The 20,488-nt window shown below is 42.3% G+C and overlaps 2 protein-coding genes across 6 annotated transcripts in view; both read left to right on the forward strand.

Annotated features, from left to right (window-relative positions):
- Positions 1-13,419, forward strand: part of dlgap4b (discs, large (Drosophila) homolog-associated protein 4b) — a 158,338-nt gene extending 144,919 nt beyond the window's left edge. For 4 of the 5 annotated variants that reach the window (XM_015959460.3, XM_015959462.3, XM_015959461.3 and 1 more), the window contains 4 exons: positions 1,809-2,299; positions 3,289-3,380; positions 6,862-7,032; positions 8,300-13,419. In XM_015959460.3, coding sequence (XP_015814946.3) covers positions 1,809-2,299; positions 3,289-3,380; positions 6,862-7,032; positions 8,300-8,542 — 997 coding nt within the window. In that variant the 3' untranslated portion in view covers positions 8,543-13,419. Of the gene's footprint in view, positions 1-1,808; positions 2,300-3,288; positions 3,381-6,861; positions 7,070-8,299 lie in introns of all 5 variants that reach the window. The other variant, XM_015959463.3, reaches the window with a different exon arrangement.
- Positions 13,420-14,016: 597 nt separating this feature from the next.
- On the forward strand, positions 14,017-19,939 carry LOC107385526 (iroquois-class homeodomain protein IRX-3). Its single transcript, XM_015959459.3, has 3 exons — positions 14,017-14,326; positions 16,125-16,366; positions 16,753-19,939. Exons 1-3 carry the CDS (start codon positions 14,308-14,310, stop codon positions 17,989-17,991), a joined length of 1,500 nt encoding a protein of 499 aa, XP_015814945.1. The 5' UTR covers positions 14,017-14,307; the 3' UTR covers positions 17,992-19,939.
- Positions 19,940-20,488: the final 549 nt, after the last annotated feature.

A 20,488-nucleotide genomic window follows, 5' to 3' on the forward strand; every position in this document is an offset into this window, starting at 1 on the left:
AACATGGGGCCATGTATTATCTTGCTGAAACATGAGGTGATGTTCATGGATGTACGGCACAACAATGGGCCTTAGGATCTCATCACGGTATCTCTGTGCATTCAAAATGCCATCAATAAAATGCACCACTCGATCCACAACATTGACATCAGCAAAGCGCTCACCCACACAACGCCACACACGCTGTCTGCCATCTGCCCTGAACAATGTAAACCGAGATTCATCCGTGAAGAGAACACCTCTCCAACGTGCCAGGCGCCATAGAATGTGAGCATTTGCCCACTCAAGTCTGTTACGGTGACGAGCTGGAGTCAGGTCAAGACCCTGATGAGGACGACGAGCATGCAGTTGAGCTTCCCTGAGACAGTTTCTGACAGTTTGTGCAGAAATTGTTTGGTTAAGCAAACCAATTGTTTCAGCAGCTGTCTGAGTGGCTTGTCTCAGACGATCTTGGAGGTGAACCTGATGGATGTGGAGGTCCTGGGCTGGTGTGGTTACACATCGTCTGCGGTTGTGAGGCCGGTTGGATGTACAGCCATATTCTCTGAAACACGTTTGGAGATGGCTTATGGTAGAGAAATGAACATTCAATGCACGAGCAACAGATCTGGTTGACATTCCTGCTGTCAGCAGGCCAATTGCACGCTCTCTCAATGCTTGTGGTATCTGTGGCATTTTGCTGTGAGACAAAACTGCACAATCCAGGGTGGCCTTTTATTGTGGGCAGTATAATGGGCCATTCCCATCTGTACCGGGTCGGCCCGGGCCGGGTAGCCTCAGTCGGCCCCAGCCTGGCCCGGTTGATTCCACACATCCTTGTCTTAAGCCCAAGTGGGCTGATTCTACCCACCAATCAGAGGCTTGCTCTAATGGAAGGTGTGAATTTGCTGTCAGCAGTGGGTGTGTTGGCCCTGGTCAGCCTGAAGCAGACCCACTCGAGAAGAGGGCTGAGAATGAGCCTTGCTTGGCCCGGAAAAATTCCAGGCCACCCAAATATGTAAACAACCTACGCTACCCGGCCCGGGCCGACCCGGTACAGATGGGAATGGCCCATAAGGTACACCTGTGCACCACTCATGATGTCGGATCAGCATCTTGATGTGGCACACCTGTGAGGTGGGATGGATTATCTCAGCAAAGCAGAAGTGATCACTATCACACATTTAGATATATTTGTGAACAATGTTTGAGAGAAATGGTAATAATGTGTATCTGGAATGAATTTTAGTTCTTTAAGTCCATCTCATGAAAAATCGGAGCAGAAACAAAGGTGTTGCGTTTATATTTTTGTTGAGTGTAGTTCATGCCAGTGCTCTTTTATAAATCTTCATACCACATTTCTGGCAAAAAAATAGTATAATATTCCTGAAGAACATGCTGTGGGATACACCATAAATGTTAAAGCTAACTGCTGCTACCTTTTGTCCTTGAAAAAACACATAGAAATCATGTCAACATCCATGATGCAAACTCACAAAGGTGATAAAGATGTTTGTAAAATAACATTTGCATGAAGTGAATGGTCTTGTTTAAAGATTAGCTTGTCAATCTACTTTGAAAGCTGAGGTTGTTCAAAAAGCTAAAACAGACATTATATGATTATAGAATGTCCACATAACCTTACTTTCTGTTTTAAGTTTAGCAAATTTGAGTTCAAAGCAGAGGGATTGTTGAATTATGGATTATTTGTGCATTGGTGTTGTGCAGATACTGTAAAGCGTGTGGCAAACGTAGTAAAATGTTTTTTTTTTTTTTTTGTCTTTGAGATTGTGACTTGTAACAGTGATGATTACCTCCTTTTGCCTCAGGAACAGTCGCTCCAGCAGCATGGCCTCCAAACAGGAAACAGACTCGGACACGCCGGACATCTCTTTCGTGTCTCTTTTCAACAACGCCAAACCCTTTGAGAAAAAAGTCATGGTCAACAGTGCCAGCCAATCGATGAGTTCCCCTCCTGGACAAGACTCTTTAGACAACGGAGACACCACTGGAGACATTTCCCCCCCACCACCGCCCAGGCAGATCCTCAACCGCTCCACAACACGGAGTAGCTCCTCCTCTTTCTCTGAGAGTCTGGATCCAGCCCTGGACCCCTCGTCTCTGCCACCTCCTGACCCATGGTTGGATAGTGGAAATGGGAATAACGGCAGCATCTCCCAGAGCGCAGGAGGAGGAGGAACACTCTGTCGAAGAGACGGCCACTGGTTCCTGAAGCTGCTGCAGGCTGAGACGGGACGCATGGAAGGCTGGTGTCATCAGATGGAGCAGGAAGCCAAAGACAACCAGCTCTCAGAAGAGGGTGAGACTGGCAGCACGTTCACAAGAACTTTTATTTATCTGGAGTAGGATGCAACATGGAAAAAGCCTTAAAACAAACATCAGTTCATTTTTCTGTCTAAATTTTAGGACTTTGGCTTAAAAGTGAGGTAGAAGATAAATTATTAGATTTTTTTAAAGGAGAACTTTTATTTTAACGATGGACGAGAGCTTAAAGGTAGAGGTTTACCTGCAAAATACATCACCATTCATTCCCTAAACCTCTGTAAACAAATATGTGTTGTGTCTTTAAGTGAGCCATAAATGGTGACCTTTCTCCAGCAGGTCTTTGGGTGTCTGAGCTCAGCTTGTGGTGCAGGTTTCAGTCCTCAGACTCTGATTCCGTCTACTGGACAAGCGCAGCGTGGAAGGGATGAGGCTGTGGGGTTACTGCACACGAGCAGCTCTGTAATCTCCAGAATTACACAAATCTAGTCTGGAACTGATTAAACCACCAGATTAGATTAGTGCCTCAACACTAGCCTGAAACATGCAGCTGTGAGGACACATGCAAACACACACACACACACACCATAAATGCAAAAACGAGCGAAGGCACCTGACACTCAGAAGTGCTTAGTCATTATCTGGACAAAAGGTCCTGTGTGTGTCTAATGGAGTGTGTGCTTGGTGTTTTTCATAGCCTGTGTTTTAAATGTGTGGCTGTGACCTGTTGCTACCTAGTCCACTTTAAATCTGATGCAAATCTGCAGCAGGATCTCACAACACTGCAAGTCTTGTTGCCATAACAGTTTTGTTGAGGCAGATGTCTGCCCTAATTCTGACACAGACTTATGTAGCGACAAGTTACAGATGAAAAGCTGAAGTTTCCAGATGGGATCAGACCCCCGTGTGGAGCTAACATACGGGCATGCCTACGACGTCTGTGGGGAGCACTGAAGACAGACCGGGACGGATCAGGGAAACAAGAACATTGTGATATTGATCTGCCCCCCTCCTCTCTCACCACAGTGCTGGGAAAAGTTCGCAGTGCAGTGGGAAGCGCTCAACTCCTAATCTCTCAGAAGTTCCAGCAGTTCCGAGGACTGTGTGAACAAAACTTGGTGTGTATCATCTTCTTCTCTTTCTCTATAACTCTGCAGCTCTTCAGCTCACACACATCAACAGTCGACAGCAACATAAGCAAACACACGTCCACCATCGCCGCTAGGCTTGGTTATCAGAAAGGCTTTCATACACACAAAACCCGGCTAATCGGATAAGAGTTATGATACGCCACCCGTGAGGCATCCACAGAATCCTTTATAAGGACCTAGCAGCTCTAAATACAAGGAGCTTATAATAAACCAATAAGCCCTTCTTCTCAGATAATGTGTTTTGGATAGAAATCCAGTTTTTTAAATGGCAGCAAATAACCATCACATGAGAAGTGTGGATTATATCTATAAAACCAAATGTGGCAAACACAATGCAAGTGGGCATTGTTACTGTTATTTAGTTGATCCCTTTTGTTTAACATTCCTCACTGGATCACATTAACTAGGGCTGGGCGATATGGCCTAAAATCAATATCACGATATATTGAGGATTTCACCTCGATAACGATAAATGGACGATAACTGCAGGTATGCGCAGAAACAAAGTGGTCCACTAGATGGGGCTGTCACATGTATTACTTTGAGTTATTACTTCTTAAAGGGATATGAACGTTGCCAACCTACACACATATTATCATTTTTTTTATTATCAAATGTATTGACATGGGAAAAAAGATCTTGATAAAAGTCAGAAATTTTGATAACGATAAATTTTCAATTTGTTGCCCAGCCCTTATAGTAACTATTACAATAGTGTTAAGTTAGGCTAATAAAGTGCTATTTTCTGTTAATGGTCTGATGATTAAAGAAATGTGGTGTTAAGTAGTCCCGTCTATTTCTGAAAATGAAAACAGCCACCAGTGATCTGTAAATGTTAGAAGTGTGATGGTTCGCCCAACGGCCCGGTTTGGTTTGTACCTTGCTTTGGTTTGTTTTCAGTACAGTGAGGAAACAATGTCAAATTTTCTCAGATAACATAAGCATGGATACAGTAAAATACAAAATGAATTACCAGTAATCTTAAGTATTTTCTGTTTAGGAAATGGCAACATCAATATGTTGTTGTTTTTCAGCTGCAACTGAAAGAACAAACTGAAATATTTAAAAATAGAGATCTTTTTATCTATAGGAAATTAACTTTCTGTATTTCCTAAAGTGCATAATTAAAGACCAAGTTCTTTCAGAAACCATTTTTTACTCATTATTTTGAAAATGATCAGTCACCCTGAGTTTTTCCTGCAGGCTGAACATGAAAATAGTCTCCTACACCTATCTTCTGCATTAGCTTCTGATAGAAAATAGATGGAAAAATGCTTGTTTCAGAAAAGTCTGACCGATCTAAGTCACACTGTTACTGTTAACCCATGGACTCACCCATCTTGACACACAACCGGGAAGGCTGTTGTTGGTTTAGCATCCAGGGAACAATAGAAAATGGCTCGACTAGTAGAAGCTAACCATTAGCATTAGCAACTCCACCACACGACAGAACTCCTTCAGGCTCCAGAGTCGTGTTGCTGTTAGCCAATCAGGTAATAAGACTCCAAATCCTGCCGTCTGAAGCTAATTTCTCCTACGGCTGGCTTCTATGTCCTCAAACAGGAGCACCAGAGCTTTCCCCCCCAGAGAATGACTTACAAGGCATTCATTCCTACTACAGACCACTGCAAACGAATTAGTCCTAGAGCCCCCAAGGCACTTTACAACACCATCAGTCATTCGCGCTTGTGATACAGCACTGACAGAGGCGAGGCTGCTGAGCACTAGCGCCACCAGTCCCTCTGACCACCACCAGCAGACAATTTGGGTTAACCCTTAGGCGCCATAGTTTTTTCTGTAAAATATGAATTTTTTATATCACTACTTAAAGTTAAAGTTAAAGTCCCATTAGTTGTCACACACACTGATGTGTGTGCGAAATTTGTTCTCCGCATTTGACCCATCCCCTGGGGGAGCGGTGAGCTGCAGACACAGCCACGCTCGGGAATCATTTGGTGGTTTAACCCCCCAATCCAACCCCTTAATGCTGAGTGTCAAGCAGGGAGGCATTGGGTCCCATTTTTTTTTCAAAGTCTTTGGTATGACCCGACCAGGAATCGAATCCCTGATCTCCCAGTCTCAAGGCGGACACTCTACCACTAGGCCACTGAGCTAAAGAGCTTGTAGCTTAAATCTGGTTAGAGATAGAGGAATGTTGCAACTTAGAAAAATCTTCAGTATGAGCCAAATTTTGTGATAGGAACAAATTCACTCACATAATTTGCATGTTATGACATCATCAGGTGGCAGCCATATTGGATTGCATCACATTTGCAGATTTTTGTTATTTTGCACCAAAAACAGTGTTCTTGATTGATACACAGTAAACATAACAAAATACCAATAAAGAAATAAATATTATTTATATTTATATATATATATATATATATGTCTACATAGGAATATGTATGTATGTATCATAAACAATAACAACACTAAGAAAATAAGACAAAAACATGTGGCACCTAAATTTTCATCATCATTTGCACTTTATCCAGTGTAGAGGGACCACTGCAAAACGTAACCCAAGCTTGCCTCACTCAGAACAAATGCTTTGTAGCCATATTTGTCTGTTTTTTGGGGGGTTGTACACCCTCAAGGTAGACCTTCCCTTGAATGCGATGGTCATTTCATCCAAGAACAGTTCTTTCTGCCGACCATTGATGGATGAAAAGCGTGGAATTATCATCTCAATAATGGGGCGCACCTTGAACAGTCTGCCATGACCTGGCTGACCCCTTTCAACACGCTCATCATTGTTTACAAAGTGGAGAAAAGAAAGGATGATCTCAAATCTGTTTCTTGACATCACTTTGCTGAAGCCAGGTGTGTATGTTGGCCAAAAGCCAGCCCAATAATTCTCAATCTCAGGCTTTTCCACAAGCCCCATGCAGAACTGAATGGCAATGAATGCTTTCATTTCTGGGACAGTTACATCGTACCAGTCATTATATCTGGAGCTAGATTTCAGTTCCTCCCTCTCTAAATACTGGTGAGCATATTGGTTAGTTTCAGTTGTGATGAGGGTCCAGAAATCCTCATTCAAAAAAAGCTTATTAAATCCAACTTTGCTGCTTGTCGCAGTTCTGCGACTTTGGTGCTTAAAGGGTTAAGTGTCTTGCTCAAGGACACAACTGCAGCATTCTCTGCTTGGTGGCAGGCTCGATCTTTCAACCCTCTGATTACTGAAGAGACAGGTTTGTTGGCAGGTATAATGTCGGGCTTTAGAAAATATCCTCATGAGGGACAGAGGCAGCTCATCTGGCGGGTCGTGAATGGCCGCTAACTTCTGATTTATTTATCTCAGCAGGTGGCAAAATACCAAAGTACTTAGTACTACTTTTAGTAACTGGTTTGCAGTTCTTACCTTAAGATTGTAGACACCAACTTAAGAAATCCTATTTCTTAATTAATATTTCTTGTCTCTCTTTTTCCCTCCTTTGGTCAGAATGTGAATGCCAGTCCGCGACCCACAGCCCAGGACCTGGCTGGCTTTTGGGACCTGCTGCAGCTCTCCATCGAGGACATTAGCCTCAAGTTTGATGAGCTCTACCATCTCAAGTCTAACGACTGGCAGCCTGTTTCATCTGTAGCTGTCCAGTCGGCCCCCGAGCGGAAGGTACTTCCCACCCATGCAGCCCAGTGCCCTGGCTGGGGTAGGAAAGCCGCCGTATCCGGCCTCTCTCCTCCCACCACCACCACAACCATTTCTGCCACTCTTTTTTATTTCAAAATTTTAACCTCGACCCTGCGTGGTATGAACTCTAACAAGGCCTCACTGGCCAACATATGAAGGGGGGGTCCTACATCCCTCTAGGCATGCATGGGGAAAGAAAATCACCTCAAAGAGGGTTGGCGCTGTTGTGTTTTTAGGTGTAAAGCCCTGCTTTGAGCATGCATGTGTCATTTTTCTGTGTGTGTGTTTGTATTTTTGTGGAGCATGGCTAAGATGCACTGGCTCATGTGACAGAATGCAGTCTTGCTTTTGCTCTTTAAACAACTACGTTTGTCTGGCAAGCCATCCTTTATATACGAATGTATAGTCTGGCCACGACCCATAGACAGAACTCAGTCGTGGGACGGAGTCTACGGTTGTCTTTCAAACTGTCTCTGCATGCAATAGGACAGAGCTAGAACCAATCAGAGTAATGAACAACAGAAACCGTTCAACGTGGCAGTCCACGATACACCATCAAAGAAGAAGCAAGTACATCCTTTTTCAAAATAAATCACTTAATTACGTCTATCTGCTGATGTCTCAAAGAAAGCCTAAATCTAAATCATGCAAAGTTGATGCCAAAGCCGTTTCAAACAAGCCTAAACCAGAGCTATCTTCGTAGTTTACCTCTATCTCAACTCTGGTGCTTAACCCGCCTAACATCTTTACAAATATAGAGCGCTGTGATTGGACGAACATAAAATTGTTCGAGCCAATGGTAAGCCAGCTGAGGTTACAATGGAGCGTGGCTAGACCGACCAGCAGAGCAAAATCTTTTTGCCACTGCTATGGTCGCTCTAGATTTCTAAGCTACTATATTTGTGTTTGTGTGGCTTTTCTTGGTCTGTCTTGTCTGAAACATCTAAAAGTTTTCTGGGTTTTGGCTTTGTTTCGCCTATCTGTCTACTTGTATTGATTGTCTCGATGTCCGCGTCATAATTTAAGTTCGACCCACTGTACTCATTGATTCATGTTACCATTTCAGGTGTTTGTAAGTTGTCTGTTCTGTGTGTTTACGTACTTCCTGTTGTGTTTCTGTGTTTATCACCTAGATCCCTAAAGGTTAAATCACAATCAGTGTCGTGTTTGGTCCGAAATACAAACAAAATTCAGATAAATCAATATATTTTACGTTCTCATTGTACTTTTTCTTCTGCATATACAACAGAACGACGACAAGGAGGCTCATCCTGCGTCAAAGAAGCCTGGTAAGGGACGACCGACGCTCAGCCGCGAGAAGAGCGCCGACTCTTCCTCAACCTCTTTATCTGCCTCAGCGGAAAAGCAGAGACAAGAGGCACGCAAGCGCCTGTTGGCTGCAAAGAAGGCTGCCTCGTTTCGCCAGAACTCTGCCACAGAAAGCGCAGACAGCATTGAAATTTATGTCCCCGAGGCCCAAACTCGCCTTTGAGAGAAGCTTTGAGCAGGGAAGATGAAAAAGGTAGATAAGTGTTGGAGGAGAGAACATATTGCTGAGTGGATAAGGGTTGAGGTCATTTGATAGGCTGGTCCTGGTTGAAACAAAAATAGATTTTTTTTTTCTTTCTGTGTTATTTTTTGTGCGTGTGGAGCCAACAGACTATAAACCAGGAGATTACTCGTTTTGAGGCTGCCACTGAAGACTTCACCTGATGAACTTTGTCAATTATTTTCTTGATAATTATTAGAAAACTGTTTATGAAATAATTATTATGTCAATTATAGGCTAAAGAATCTTTATGAAGACTGTTTTAAAAGTTCTCGTATCGTGGCTATAAGATTTATTAAGCAGGTGGAAGGAAAAACCCTTCCCTCACTCTTTCTCTTCCCAGATCACTGGCCATCTTGTAGCTTTGCACAGCATCACCTTGTGGCCATCTCACAAATTGCACACACGCCACAAATTCCCTTCTGTACGTCTTCCTTGTGTTTATTTTTTGGATCGATAATTCTTTGGTTTATGTGGTAATCTGTTCTTATCTGAATACTTAGGTATGATGAAATTCAGGTGTTTGTTTTTTTTGGGGGGGAGGGGGGGGGGGGGTCCAAATATATTGTTCCTTAATTGCAACAAACTCATGTCATGAAAAATGTTTTGTGTCAAAGATTTTAAAAGTGGTGAGACTCTGTAAAAGTTCAGTTTCTTAATGGTTTGAATGAAAGCACATAATAACAGAGGCCAATCATAAAGATCTCAGCTGTTCGCAAATTATGTTTTATTTTAGTTTTGGGGGAAACATCGTTTTAATCCATCTAATCCTTTTAGTCTCTTGATTATTTTTCTTCTGTTTTCCATATTCACAGTTGATTTAAATTTTCTATTTTCACCAACTTCAATGAGTGTTAAATAGCTAGAACTTCCCTGGAAGTCGTACAGCAGGAGATTTTGATTCCCATCACCATCCAGCTTCAATGTAATGTTTGTTTTTCTCAATCACAGAAAACCTTGTTTTTATTAAAGCTCCAGTATTTTTTGTTGTTTTTAATATTTATTTAATCGTGTTTGCTTTTTTTGTCCCTTTGCAGACTTCAGAAGCCAAAGATGAGTTCATTATTTTTTTGACTCTACTTGTGTGTTGGAATGTCAGCAGCAAAACGTACCGTAGCCACGGCAACACATGTAATACAGATTTAACGTTTTGATATGCACACACCCACAGCCGGAAGCGCGAACAGAACCACCCATCCATCTACCCAACGACAGCAGTGAGACTACAGAATCAGTCCTCAGCCCTTCCTGGGCCAGAGAGTGATCTAATGGAAAGAATAATTTCTGACCTGAGGAGGTCAACAGCTCCCACATGTCAGTCCAGTTTACACAGTTGTATGTGGTGAAAGGGTATTCACATATATGAAAGCATTGATCTCTGCCCTGTTGTATTTATTACACACAATACTGTGAAACAGTATTGATCCCAAACACGCACAGATTAACATTTTAGGAGGAGATGATCCAAAGCAACCTGTGTTGATGTGGAAAAATTAATGGACACCTAACCTAATAACAGTCGGTGTCAAGAACTAAAATCAAGCATTACATATGACTGGGATTGAGCTTCCCTGGACGGTGAGGGAATTTCAGCTCACCTTTATTTGCGGGACTGAATTCAATCCCATTGGAAGGGTTTCTGTGCATGAATGGCCTGTTTAAGGTCAATGGTCAGATATTCAGGATTTCCTGGTAGAGCAGGAAAGCAGCCCCAGACCATCACACTACCACCTCCATGTTTGACTGTTGATATCATGTTTTTATGTGAAATGCGGTGATAACAGATGTGAATTTACACACACCTTCCAAGATGATGTGAGATGAGCCTTTGTATACGTTTTGGTTAGCAGAGGTTTTGGACCTTACCATGAAGCCATTTCTGAATCATGACCCCTCAACTTAACTTTACTAAGTGAGCCCTGCAGGTGATTTAGTTGTTTAGGGTTGTTTTTGCTCTTAAATGAGACCAGGATACACTGCCTAGCAAGAAAAAAAGTTACCACCTGCATTTAACTAAGCAATTAGGCACAAGCCTCCTATTGGATAATTACAGCATGGGTGATTATCTTTCAGCTGGCAATAAGTTATTTAACCCAGCACCCATCATGCCTAGTGCCTACTGTACAAGCCTGCAGGGCAGTGTTGTGATCTGGGCTTACTGCAGGTGGTCAGGTCTTGGTTCAGCAACAGATTCAGATTTATTGGCCAAGTAAAAGTACATTTACAAGGAATTTGTCTTCGGTAGATGTTCGCTCTCTAAAACATACAACAACCACAATAAACGAGAATAAAAATACCTAAAAACACATAAGAACATGTATACCCACACCCATGTTCATTTACACACACATACATATATACTTATATACATACCCAACAGGATGTGTTACAATAATGAGGTCAGCTGACTTCCTGAAGATACTGAATGATCAGGTTATTTCATTTTCCCTGGTGACATGGGCTTATTCCAAGATGAATAAACTCAAATAGTGAAAGAGTGGTTCAGGGAGCATGCGACATCATTTTCACACGTAGATTGGCCACCACAGAGTCCAGACCTTAACCCCATTGAGAATCTTTGGGGTGTGCTGGAGAAGGCTTAGTGCAGCGGCCAGATCTACCATCATCAATGCAAGATCTTGGTGAAACATTAATGCAACACGGGATGGAAATCAGTCTTGTGATGTTGGAGAAGCTTATCAAAACAATGCCACAGCAAATGTGTGCAGTAATAAAAGCTAAAGGAGGTCCAACAAAATATTAGAATGTGTGACCTTTTGTTTTGGTGTAGACTTAGCTCGGCAGTGTATGATGCTTTTTGAGATCTTTTAGCCTATTTCATGTTTTCAGCCAGGTTCTATTGGAGTGATTTGTTTATTCCATGGGTCTGGAACTAGTCAGGTTTGGTACATGGTACTCATCTCTTCAAATATTGTGGTTGTTTTTTTTTTCATGATACATCAATGAGCAGGGTTTTTTCACATAAGACCCGGTCGTTTTCAATAATTTTTTCTGCTTTATTTAAATGAAATCATAATTTTTTAATCACTAATGTTATTGTTTTTTGGACTATTTATTTTTCACAGCATTATCATTTACTTTGCAAAATTAAAATTAATGATGCGTCTTTATAAACCACAGTAAATAATTTCAATTTTTTCTTACGTGCTCAGCTATACAAACTGTGACATCAGATTCACTAGTTGTTGGCTTGTCTTCCACTCATGGTTTTCTTCCAAATTGGAAAACATAAACAACGTTCCTGTCTAATTGGTTAGAAAAAAATTGTTGCAATGGCCCTTACTTACACTGTGACCCAACAACGAGCCTCCCAATTATGGATTTAAAAAGCATGAATAATACCTCTCTTCGTACTGTGACGGCAGCCCATTGTTTGTGAGTTGTGTTTGCCTGCTGTGGGTGACCTCAAGGAAGGAAAGTGGCTCAGGGGTGTGAATAGACGAGTCCCTGGCTGCTGTCAATGCTGCTTTCCATTTGACTGGGAGGATAGCTTCGTTAGCACCTGAAAGGCCTTTTGTTCATGTAAATATGGCCATTGGCTTGATTTGATTCCTGACTGCTTTAAAAATTTGCCTGACCAGATGTTTTTTTTCTCTGTCCAGTGAGCATGTCTTTTATTTGGTAAACTAAAGGAGGAGATTTGTCATCTCCTACTCACATAGGCCTACTCTTTGATCATTTTCATTTATTTTTCTCTTAGTCGTCTCCATAAAAATGCCATGTGTTTTAAATACAGATAAAACCACACTTTCCTATTTGTTCTGTCATTTGGTTGTGTGAAATGCCCTGACATCACTGTCTGAGCTTATCTCATACATATAAACAAAGCTTCCCTCCAGTAGACACACAAACTAGAGGGCTATGTCTGTTTCCTGGGTAGAGTTGTCCTAAAGCCGTCCTGGGGGCTTTTTGGTGCAAAAGTGAAATATTTGGGTGCGATAATGGTCCTCATACATATGAGTTTGAAACTTTTCACCTTTCAAAGTAAGTTTGAGTAGCAACCTTTGCACATTAAAAGAGGTACACCTTTTTCTCAATTACAGAAATAAAGTTATCATGAATGAGGGCCAAACAAGATTAAGATCGGCAAATCTCATAAATGAATTAAGTTAAAAGGATTTACTATGTAAAGCCATGCTTCTTCCCCCCTTTTTTGTTTCAACTCCTAAAACCAAGTCTGAAAACACCTGACGTTCAAATCAACCCGTCTTTAAAAGTGTTGCCCTTCTGAGATAAAGACAAAATGTTCTTTACATTAACCCTGATCACCTCCTTACTCTAAAACAAGACAGTTAAACAAGCTTCCCTCCAACTTTTGCTTCGTTCATAAAACACAGGACTGGGTGAAGGGCAGAGGCTATGCTCACACCAGCCGAGATGCCATGTAGCAAAAAGTCTCTGAAAATAAGTATTTTATGAATTAAGCACATATTTTAATGACTAGAATCTGTTCATTAGAACGCTGTATAGGCTGTATAAATCAGGGTTGGTAGGTTTTTGAATGAAAAACAAATTGTAAACTTGTGAATGAGTGTGTCGTTCATGAGATGTAGCTGTTCACTATACTCTGGTATTATTTGAAGTATGTGCAATACAGAGTAAAGGAGGTTCTTATGATACTGTCTTGCATTTTATCCCATTGTGCTTCTTAAAGTTGTATTGTTTGTAAATAGGAATAAAACCAGAGTAAAATTGTCATCTTTTACAATGCTGTAGGTCTATTTATACTATCAAGATTGTTCACATGTATAATGCAGAGGCACACTGTTCAATAAAAATGCACAAAATACTTTCTCAAACAGTTTTTCATGTCTGTCTTTGCATTGGTGTTTGGGATTTTTTGTAATAACTTATTTATTATTTTAGAAAACTGAAATAATTAGAGATATTCATTTTATATTGTGTTTCTTTTTGGGTTTTCTTCAAATTATAAATCTGAGTCAAAACTTGGACAAGTTTGGTCAAAAGTGGGTTTTCCAGGTGCGTTACTTCTTTATTATGATTATTTTTTTGTCATTTCACAAAACCCTTAATCATAACGTAAAACTTACTCATGGACAGGTCGGTTTTAGTCACCTTTCGATGGTTATGTTTTACGTAACCAGATTTTATTTTTTTACATTGTTACGTAAACCACGGCAAGAGTAAAACTCTCCATAGTTGTCGGAAATATGATCTAAATGTCTCTGAACCTGCGTTCCCTAACTGTGGTTTTAGACCTGTTTCCACACACAACAACGTTGCAGCGACCGTCTGATGGATTTTGAATGAAATGGTTCTCCCGTCCATCACAACAACACGGAATGTTGCCGCTGTCGCGAGACGCACCACGATTGGTTACAGGAGGTGGAAAGCTGCAATCTGATTGGCCTATACGAGCTAAAGAGGCGGGACCATTTAAGCTGCGACTGTCAAGATTGGCAAAGAGCTCGCGTTGCTGCTGCGTTCAGGTAAAAAAAAGGGAGCAGGCGACAGAAAAAATAGAAACATTCATCCTGGCAGAAAGCGAGGAGTGAGATGGAAACCTTTTCTTGTGGCCAAACCTAAACAGAAGAATTTTAATGTGACTCGAAAAAGAGGAGGAAGCTGAAGAGGTGTTGGAAGAAAGTGTCATTCTCATCGTTTGGCTCCTTTTTGTAGCTCAACTTGGACAGCTGCTTGTTTTCCAGCGAGCCCATCAACAAAGAATGAAAGCGTTTAAACGAGGTGAGCACCGCTCTGCTCGTGTTTTGAACAGTTAACACACTGGAAGTGCTTGTTGGCTCTGCCTGGTGTGTGAGTTTTGTTGCTGTGTGTGTGTGTGTGTGTGACACAAGCAAATGCAGCGTGTGTTTGTGTTTAAAACCGAGGAGGAGGAGGGGGACAGCTAGTCAGCTAGTTATCTTCTGAGGCAGGCATGCTGTCCATCTGGCGGAGCGACATGCGGGGAGGCTATGCGTTTCTGTCTGCCTCCTTTGTGCGCTCCAGATGGCTCATTTACCGAGTGTTCCCCCGTTTTGCTCCTCTCAATTGGCTTTTTTTACTCCTACAAAACGACGTGTTGGTGTGTTCCCCTCCTTTCTTCCCCTGATTTGTAACTTTTTGTGGGGTAGCTTTTTTCTAACGGACAGAATTCCACTTTTGAAGCTGAATAAGTTTTGAAGACAGTTTCTCATGGAACAAGATGAAACTTCAAACGTGAGGTTTCGAAACCCTTTCCAAAGGAAAATACAAGAAATCCCACATTACTGACTTGTGTAAACAACAGAGGGCATTTTGTAAACAAGAAGTTGGCCTGTTTGACAGTCTGTGTGATTTAGTAGCCAGCTTCTGCTGATAGTGTGATTTTAGTCTTTGATTTGCTTTTAACTCAATTACTCACAGATGTTAATTTATTTATTTTTGTGGGTTTTTAAACGATTAAAAAGCCGAATGACTGCAGCGAGAGGCTGCTGGGTTGCGGGAGTGCTGTGCATCACGTACGTCACGTTTCTTTAACAGGCTGCTCAATAAACACAATCAAGCATCAAACCGGGATTTAACTTCATGGAATTAACTTTATATTATGAAACCACCATAGCAGTTTTCATTAGTTTTATTTTTAAATGAAAATGTATTTTATTTTGTAATTTATTGTGCACTAGAGCATCCCTCACTGTCCAGGTACGAGACAAAATTCAAACCCTTCAGCCTCTCTGGTTCTAGAGGTCTGAAAACAGCCCCCTTTCCATGGTCAATAGATTCCTGGGCCAGTGGCTACTGTGATGTTGATATGAACACAATCTCCTTTGTGAGGACAGGCGCTGCCCCCGGGGGTCAGGTTTCACCCAGCCCCAGAGAAAGACATTTACTGCATTCTGTGGCCCACCCCTGGGATCAGGCATGCTCCATTTTGTGGGGAGATTTCCTCCAGTGACCCACCGTGAATTCAGCAAAAATTAGAGTTCAAAGTAAGAAGCTTTCGTTTGAACTCGCCACAGCTTTAAGGCAAAGCATTGCAAGTGCACAAGATAGGTCAGATCTGTGAAAAGGTTATAGACAATAAGTGTCTTACCTGCTTTAGATGGATATTTGGACTGACGGAATTCATGTTTTACAGCAGAAATTAGAAGATTTGCAATAATTCTGGTGAGAATTTCATGTTTTCTACCTGCACCAAAGTAAAGCCTAGAGTAATATTTAGAAATAAATTCAACTTTTTTTGAGCTAGACATCCCAAAAAAGGCATCTGTTGATCACAATCAGCCAATCTCACACTCAAAAGTCTGTTTTTTTAAAAATAAAATAATCAAATACAAAAATAAACATCCAAATACAGTTAAGACCATAATTGCTCATGGGCTTTTCACAGAAACCACTTCTAAAAGCTGAACCATTTCTTTAGGGTAAAGATTGGTGAACTTGTCTGCTCACATGGAGCCAGCTAATGTTAAGATGAAGTCAAGGTGTCGTTTTGTGCCTGAAAGCGTGAACAGAAAAACAATAGATGATAAACAGTTATAAAATACATTTTCTTCCTCTTCAGCTCTGGAGGATGATCTTCATCCGGACCAGGAGCACTCTTCAGCCATGTCAGACAGCGATGAGGGATCCCTGCTTGACCCGTCGGGAAGGGGGCTCCTCGGGAAGCGGCGCCGCCGTGGCAACCTGCCCAAGGAAGCGGTGCAGATTCTTCGGAGCTGGCTGTACGAGCACCGCTTCAACGCCTATCCGTCGGAGCAAGAGAAACTCAGCCTGTCGGGTCAGACCAAGCTCTCCGTGCTGCAGGTGAGGGGATTTTAAACTTTATTGTGCTTTTTTTTCTGTTTTATTTACCCTTTACTGATGTGAATTACGCCATCCCAGTTCGCACCAATGGTAGACCTTTCCTTTTCTCCCCACATGCACGTGCAGATTACAGAGCAGTTGGAGCAGCCGCGACGTTCCTTTTAATGCAGTCAGTTCAGTGGAATGCTTTTGGCTGCTTTCTCTGTGGCTCAGCACATTTCAGCTCACATCTTCATTATTGCCAGCTGTCTGAACACTCTCATTTTTCTGCCTCTGCTCCTCCTTGCTGTTACCAGTAGAGGGAGAAAGTCAGACACACTTGAAGATGTTGTAGATCTTAAACCTCTGCTCTCTATTTATGCCAGAAGTGGGTTTTTTTCCCTCAGATATGCAACTGGTTCATCAACGCGCGTCGCCGCCTTCTCCCCGATCTTCTTCGTAAGGATGGCAAAGATCCCACCAAGTTCACCATCTCCCGTAAGGTCTGCAGTAAAATCGAAGGCCACCTGTCCAGCGCAGCGAGAGCCAGCTCTCCAGAGGCCAGCGTCTCTTTGCAACAGCGCCCGTCTGTGATTCGCTCTGCACCCACTTTGGACCTCAATCTCCTGGGGAACACGGCCACAGCGATTCTGACTGGAGCAGGCTACCCTGGTAAGCAGGGGTCGGTGCAGGCGCTAATGAATCTGGACACGCAAAGTCTGCTGAGGGAAGCTGATGAAACGGGCCCCGCCAGCTCAACAGCGGCAGCCAGCTCCTCCAGTGGCCTCTTCAACACGCCTCCCCCTACTCCTCCTGAGCTGTTCCCTACACAGGACTTCAGTGACCTGAGGCTCCTGGTGGACGCTGCTCTCCAACGAGCTGAAGAGCAGGACAGACTCAAGGAGGTTCAGGATCTGCCGCCAGAGGCTTTAAAGACCGCACGCAGTGCTTACAGCAGCGACCTGGGCCCGACCCCGCCTCCAGAAGAGCAGGTCATGGATCCCTCTAGAGTTCAGAGTCTAATGGAGAAGGCTATGGCTGTTCCAGAGTCAGCTGGAGTGTCAATAAAATTCCCTGTGTCCTTGGGAGTGGCTGCTCCGTTCTCAGCCTTGAGGATTTGTCCTCAGCTGGAAGCCGTCAGAGCGTCCAGCCCACACCAGCCCCAGCTCAACCCAGCCGTGGTGCCAGGGTCTGCCTATGGCCTGGGGCAGCTAGATGCGCAGAGACCAGCTGCTGCTCCAGTGGTCAGCGCAGCCTTGCAATTGGATTCAACTTCTGTCCCACCTTCTTCCACATGTCCGGTTTTAGAATCACTCGTCTCTGCACCGGTCACTAGTCCCGCCTCAACCTCTGCTACAAGTCAGGACACACACTCGGCCTCTAAAGGAGTCTCGCTCCTCCTGCCGTTCCATAAAACTCCGGGAAACGCTCTGTGTGTTCCATCCCCCGGTTCTGCGTCGGCTGCAGCCCGCTTGGGCCTCGCCCCTCCTTTGCTGCCCTCCTCTGGTGCTCAGCGGAGTTCAGCCGTGGTGCCCAATGTTTGGAGCATGGTTCACTCAAACACCAGGCAGGTGGTGAAGACCCCAATGACTACAATGTGGGGGCCGCAGCACAGCCTGCACACAATGAGTGAAGCTGTCAACTAGGGTTTTTTTTTGTCTGTTTTTTTTAGCAGAATGTATCTGAAGCCTGAGTCTGCACATCAAAGTCCCTCTGACAGGCTTGAGATGATTCAGAGACGCTGACGTCGATGCATTTCCTCAGTTTAAATGTCTTTTCCTGGGGGGGGGGGGGGGTTGTACAAAATGTGTATTTTTAGCAGAGCAGAGCTGGCCTCTTCAGTAGCAGGGCTGGATTTGGTTGAATGTACGAATGACATTGATGTCATTGGTTAAATCTTCCCCAGAAGAGTTTGATTTAGTTTAAGAAAAGGTAGACGCCTCTTTTTTTTCAACTTCCGTGTCTTTGTAAAGCAGCGACTGAATGGACCCCCCCCCCGGTTCTCCCTATCGCTCGTCCTCCGTCATGTCATGTCATCTCAGCTGCTCTGCACGTTCCCGTCCTGGATGAAATTTCAAGTATTGTCTATCAAACGCATATAGAGCCTGTATGATTGGAGCCTTTATTCACTCGTCACCATTTCTCTAACGTTTCTTGGAGTTTATGTTTTTTCACATTCGAATGTCTTGTGAAAAAGGTTAATTATTGCGTACGTGTTCTTAACAGAGGTAGCACACTTAGATGATTTGTGTCAATCTGATGCTAGTTTCTGTAGGGGTTCCATTTTAACCCATTAAGCTGTAGTTTCTGTGAAACCACCATATACTGCCGAAAGCTCCAACAGCTGTAGCACGAGAGAACAACTGAAATCTCTTTCATTAATGCTATTGCAGAATTGTAATGTAGCACGTTTGTGTTTTCCAGTATGTGTGTGCGTTGTTGTGAGGCCGGAGGAAGTCTACGGTTAGCTCGACTGATTTTTTTTCTGTTGTTTTGTGCAGACAAGTAAGGATGGACGTCTTGTTGCACACTCTGGGTAGAATAGTCCGCATTTATACCTCATTTTACACGTTTCCCATCAGGCTTGGGTCGTACGTTGTGGTGATGTTTTAGTTTTCCGACAACGTGGATGCACTGTGATGCCTTTGTGGATGTGGTGCTGGATAAATGCTGATTAAAGGGATACTTCGGATCCTGTGGAGTGGGATTCTGTTGAAACATTGTGTACAATTCCCTAACAGTCACTAACTCTGTGAAACATTTCAGTTTGAACAAAGTGGTTAGTTTTCATTGGATTGACAAGCTAATGGCTAGTCAGAGTAGGGCCAGTTACAATGTGGATTACTGCTTCTTTAAACAACTTCTTTAAAAAGAAATCTCCCTGTTATGAGTGCGAATGGAAACTAGCATTAGCTCTTTCAGTACATAGTTTATATTTCTGCCAGAATAACCATGAAATGCAACAGCAGTGTGAACGTTTACAAGCTAGCATTTGTACGAACCATTCTGGAATTTTTTGGGTTTAAAATAGATTTAATCCAGCAGAAAATCCCGTTGTAACCGTTCCTTCTTTGTATTATTATTATTTTTTTAATTTTATTTTATTTTTTATATTTTTTCCTTGACTCCTTGAGAAGGTTCTCCACTCCGAGAGGATTCAGAATGCTTACCTGCTGCTGGTAGCATCCTATGCCAACAGCGACTCTACAAAACCCCGCTTCACATAATCTGGATTATTCTTCTAGGTTTTATACGGTGAAGTTTGTATCAGGTTTTAACTGCAAACTGACATTTATGAGTAAAAGATGTGCTGATGTAAATATGTTGATTTTTCTTTTATGTAATAGTAAGAGCCCTGTCTCGTACTGTAGTTTTACAGCCAAACGCGTTCTGAATGTTCATTTCCAAGTTCATGTTCTAGGTCATGACTGACTCTGTGCCTTAAGCCCTCGACCGAGGGATGATGTCCTGGTTTTATTCTTATTTTCTTATATATATATGAATATATTAAACACTCAATAGTCTGTGCAATATACACTTTAAACTTAAAATGTGTTTTGTATGATCATTTCAAAAAATAAAAGTTTCCTTTTTTTCAAAGATCGTATTTCTTGTCCTAATTGTCAACTACAAGTTGTTTTAAAATACATTTAAATTTAGAGACTGTGAAAGTTACTAGAACTGGAACCACTTTTAGAAGTGATAGTTGAACAAATTAAATGGAAGCCTTTGATCCAAACTGAGGATGATCTGGTATCTAATTTATCACCTGGACGGCTTTTGGCCCATGAATAGACCTGAGTGAAAAGATGTCTCATTTCCTGATGTGCACCCAGACTACAGGCGAGACTTGCTGTTGGAGTTTTATATTCAATAATTCATCCTTTTGTCCATAAAAAGACTATATTAAACATAAATTACTATCTAAAACATTACGTGTCTTATTTACTTTAAACTGATAAATGAAACAAAAATAATTTTTACTTAACTGTTTATTGGATAAAATATTTCCTCTAATTGGAAAATGACTGCCTGTAGTACTCATCTGGTCCAGCAGAGAGCAGGAGACTGAAGCTTCACTATACCTTGTTTTTAAGGAAAGAACTAATCATTTTTCTGAGGCTGAGGCATAGATTTAATATA

Source organism: Nothobranchius furzeri, chromosome 3 (assembly GCF_043380555.1).
Source record: "Nothobranchius furzeri strain GRZ-AD chromosome 3, NfurGRZ-RIMD1, whole genome shotgun sequence".
In the NCBI taxonomy this organism is placed as follows: Eukaryota; Metazoa; Chordata; class Actinopteri; order Cyprinodontiformes; family Nothobranchiidae; genus Nothobranchius; species Nothobranchius furzeri.

What these genes read in the sequence shown, in the direction of transcription:
- LOC107385526 (XM_015959459.3), top strand. An exon ending in CCAAGCTCTCCGTGCTGCAG is followed by an intron (nt 16,367 to 16,752) that starts GTGAGGGGATTT and finishes TTTTTCCCTCAG; the next exon opens with ATATGCAACTGGTTCATCAA.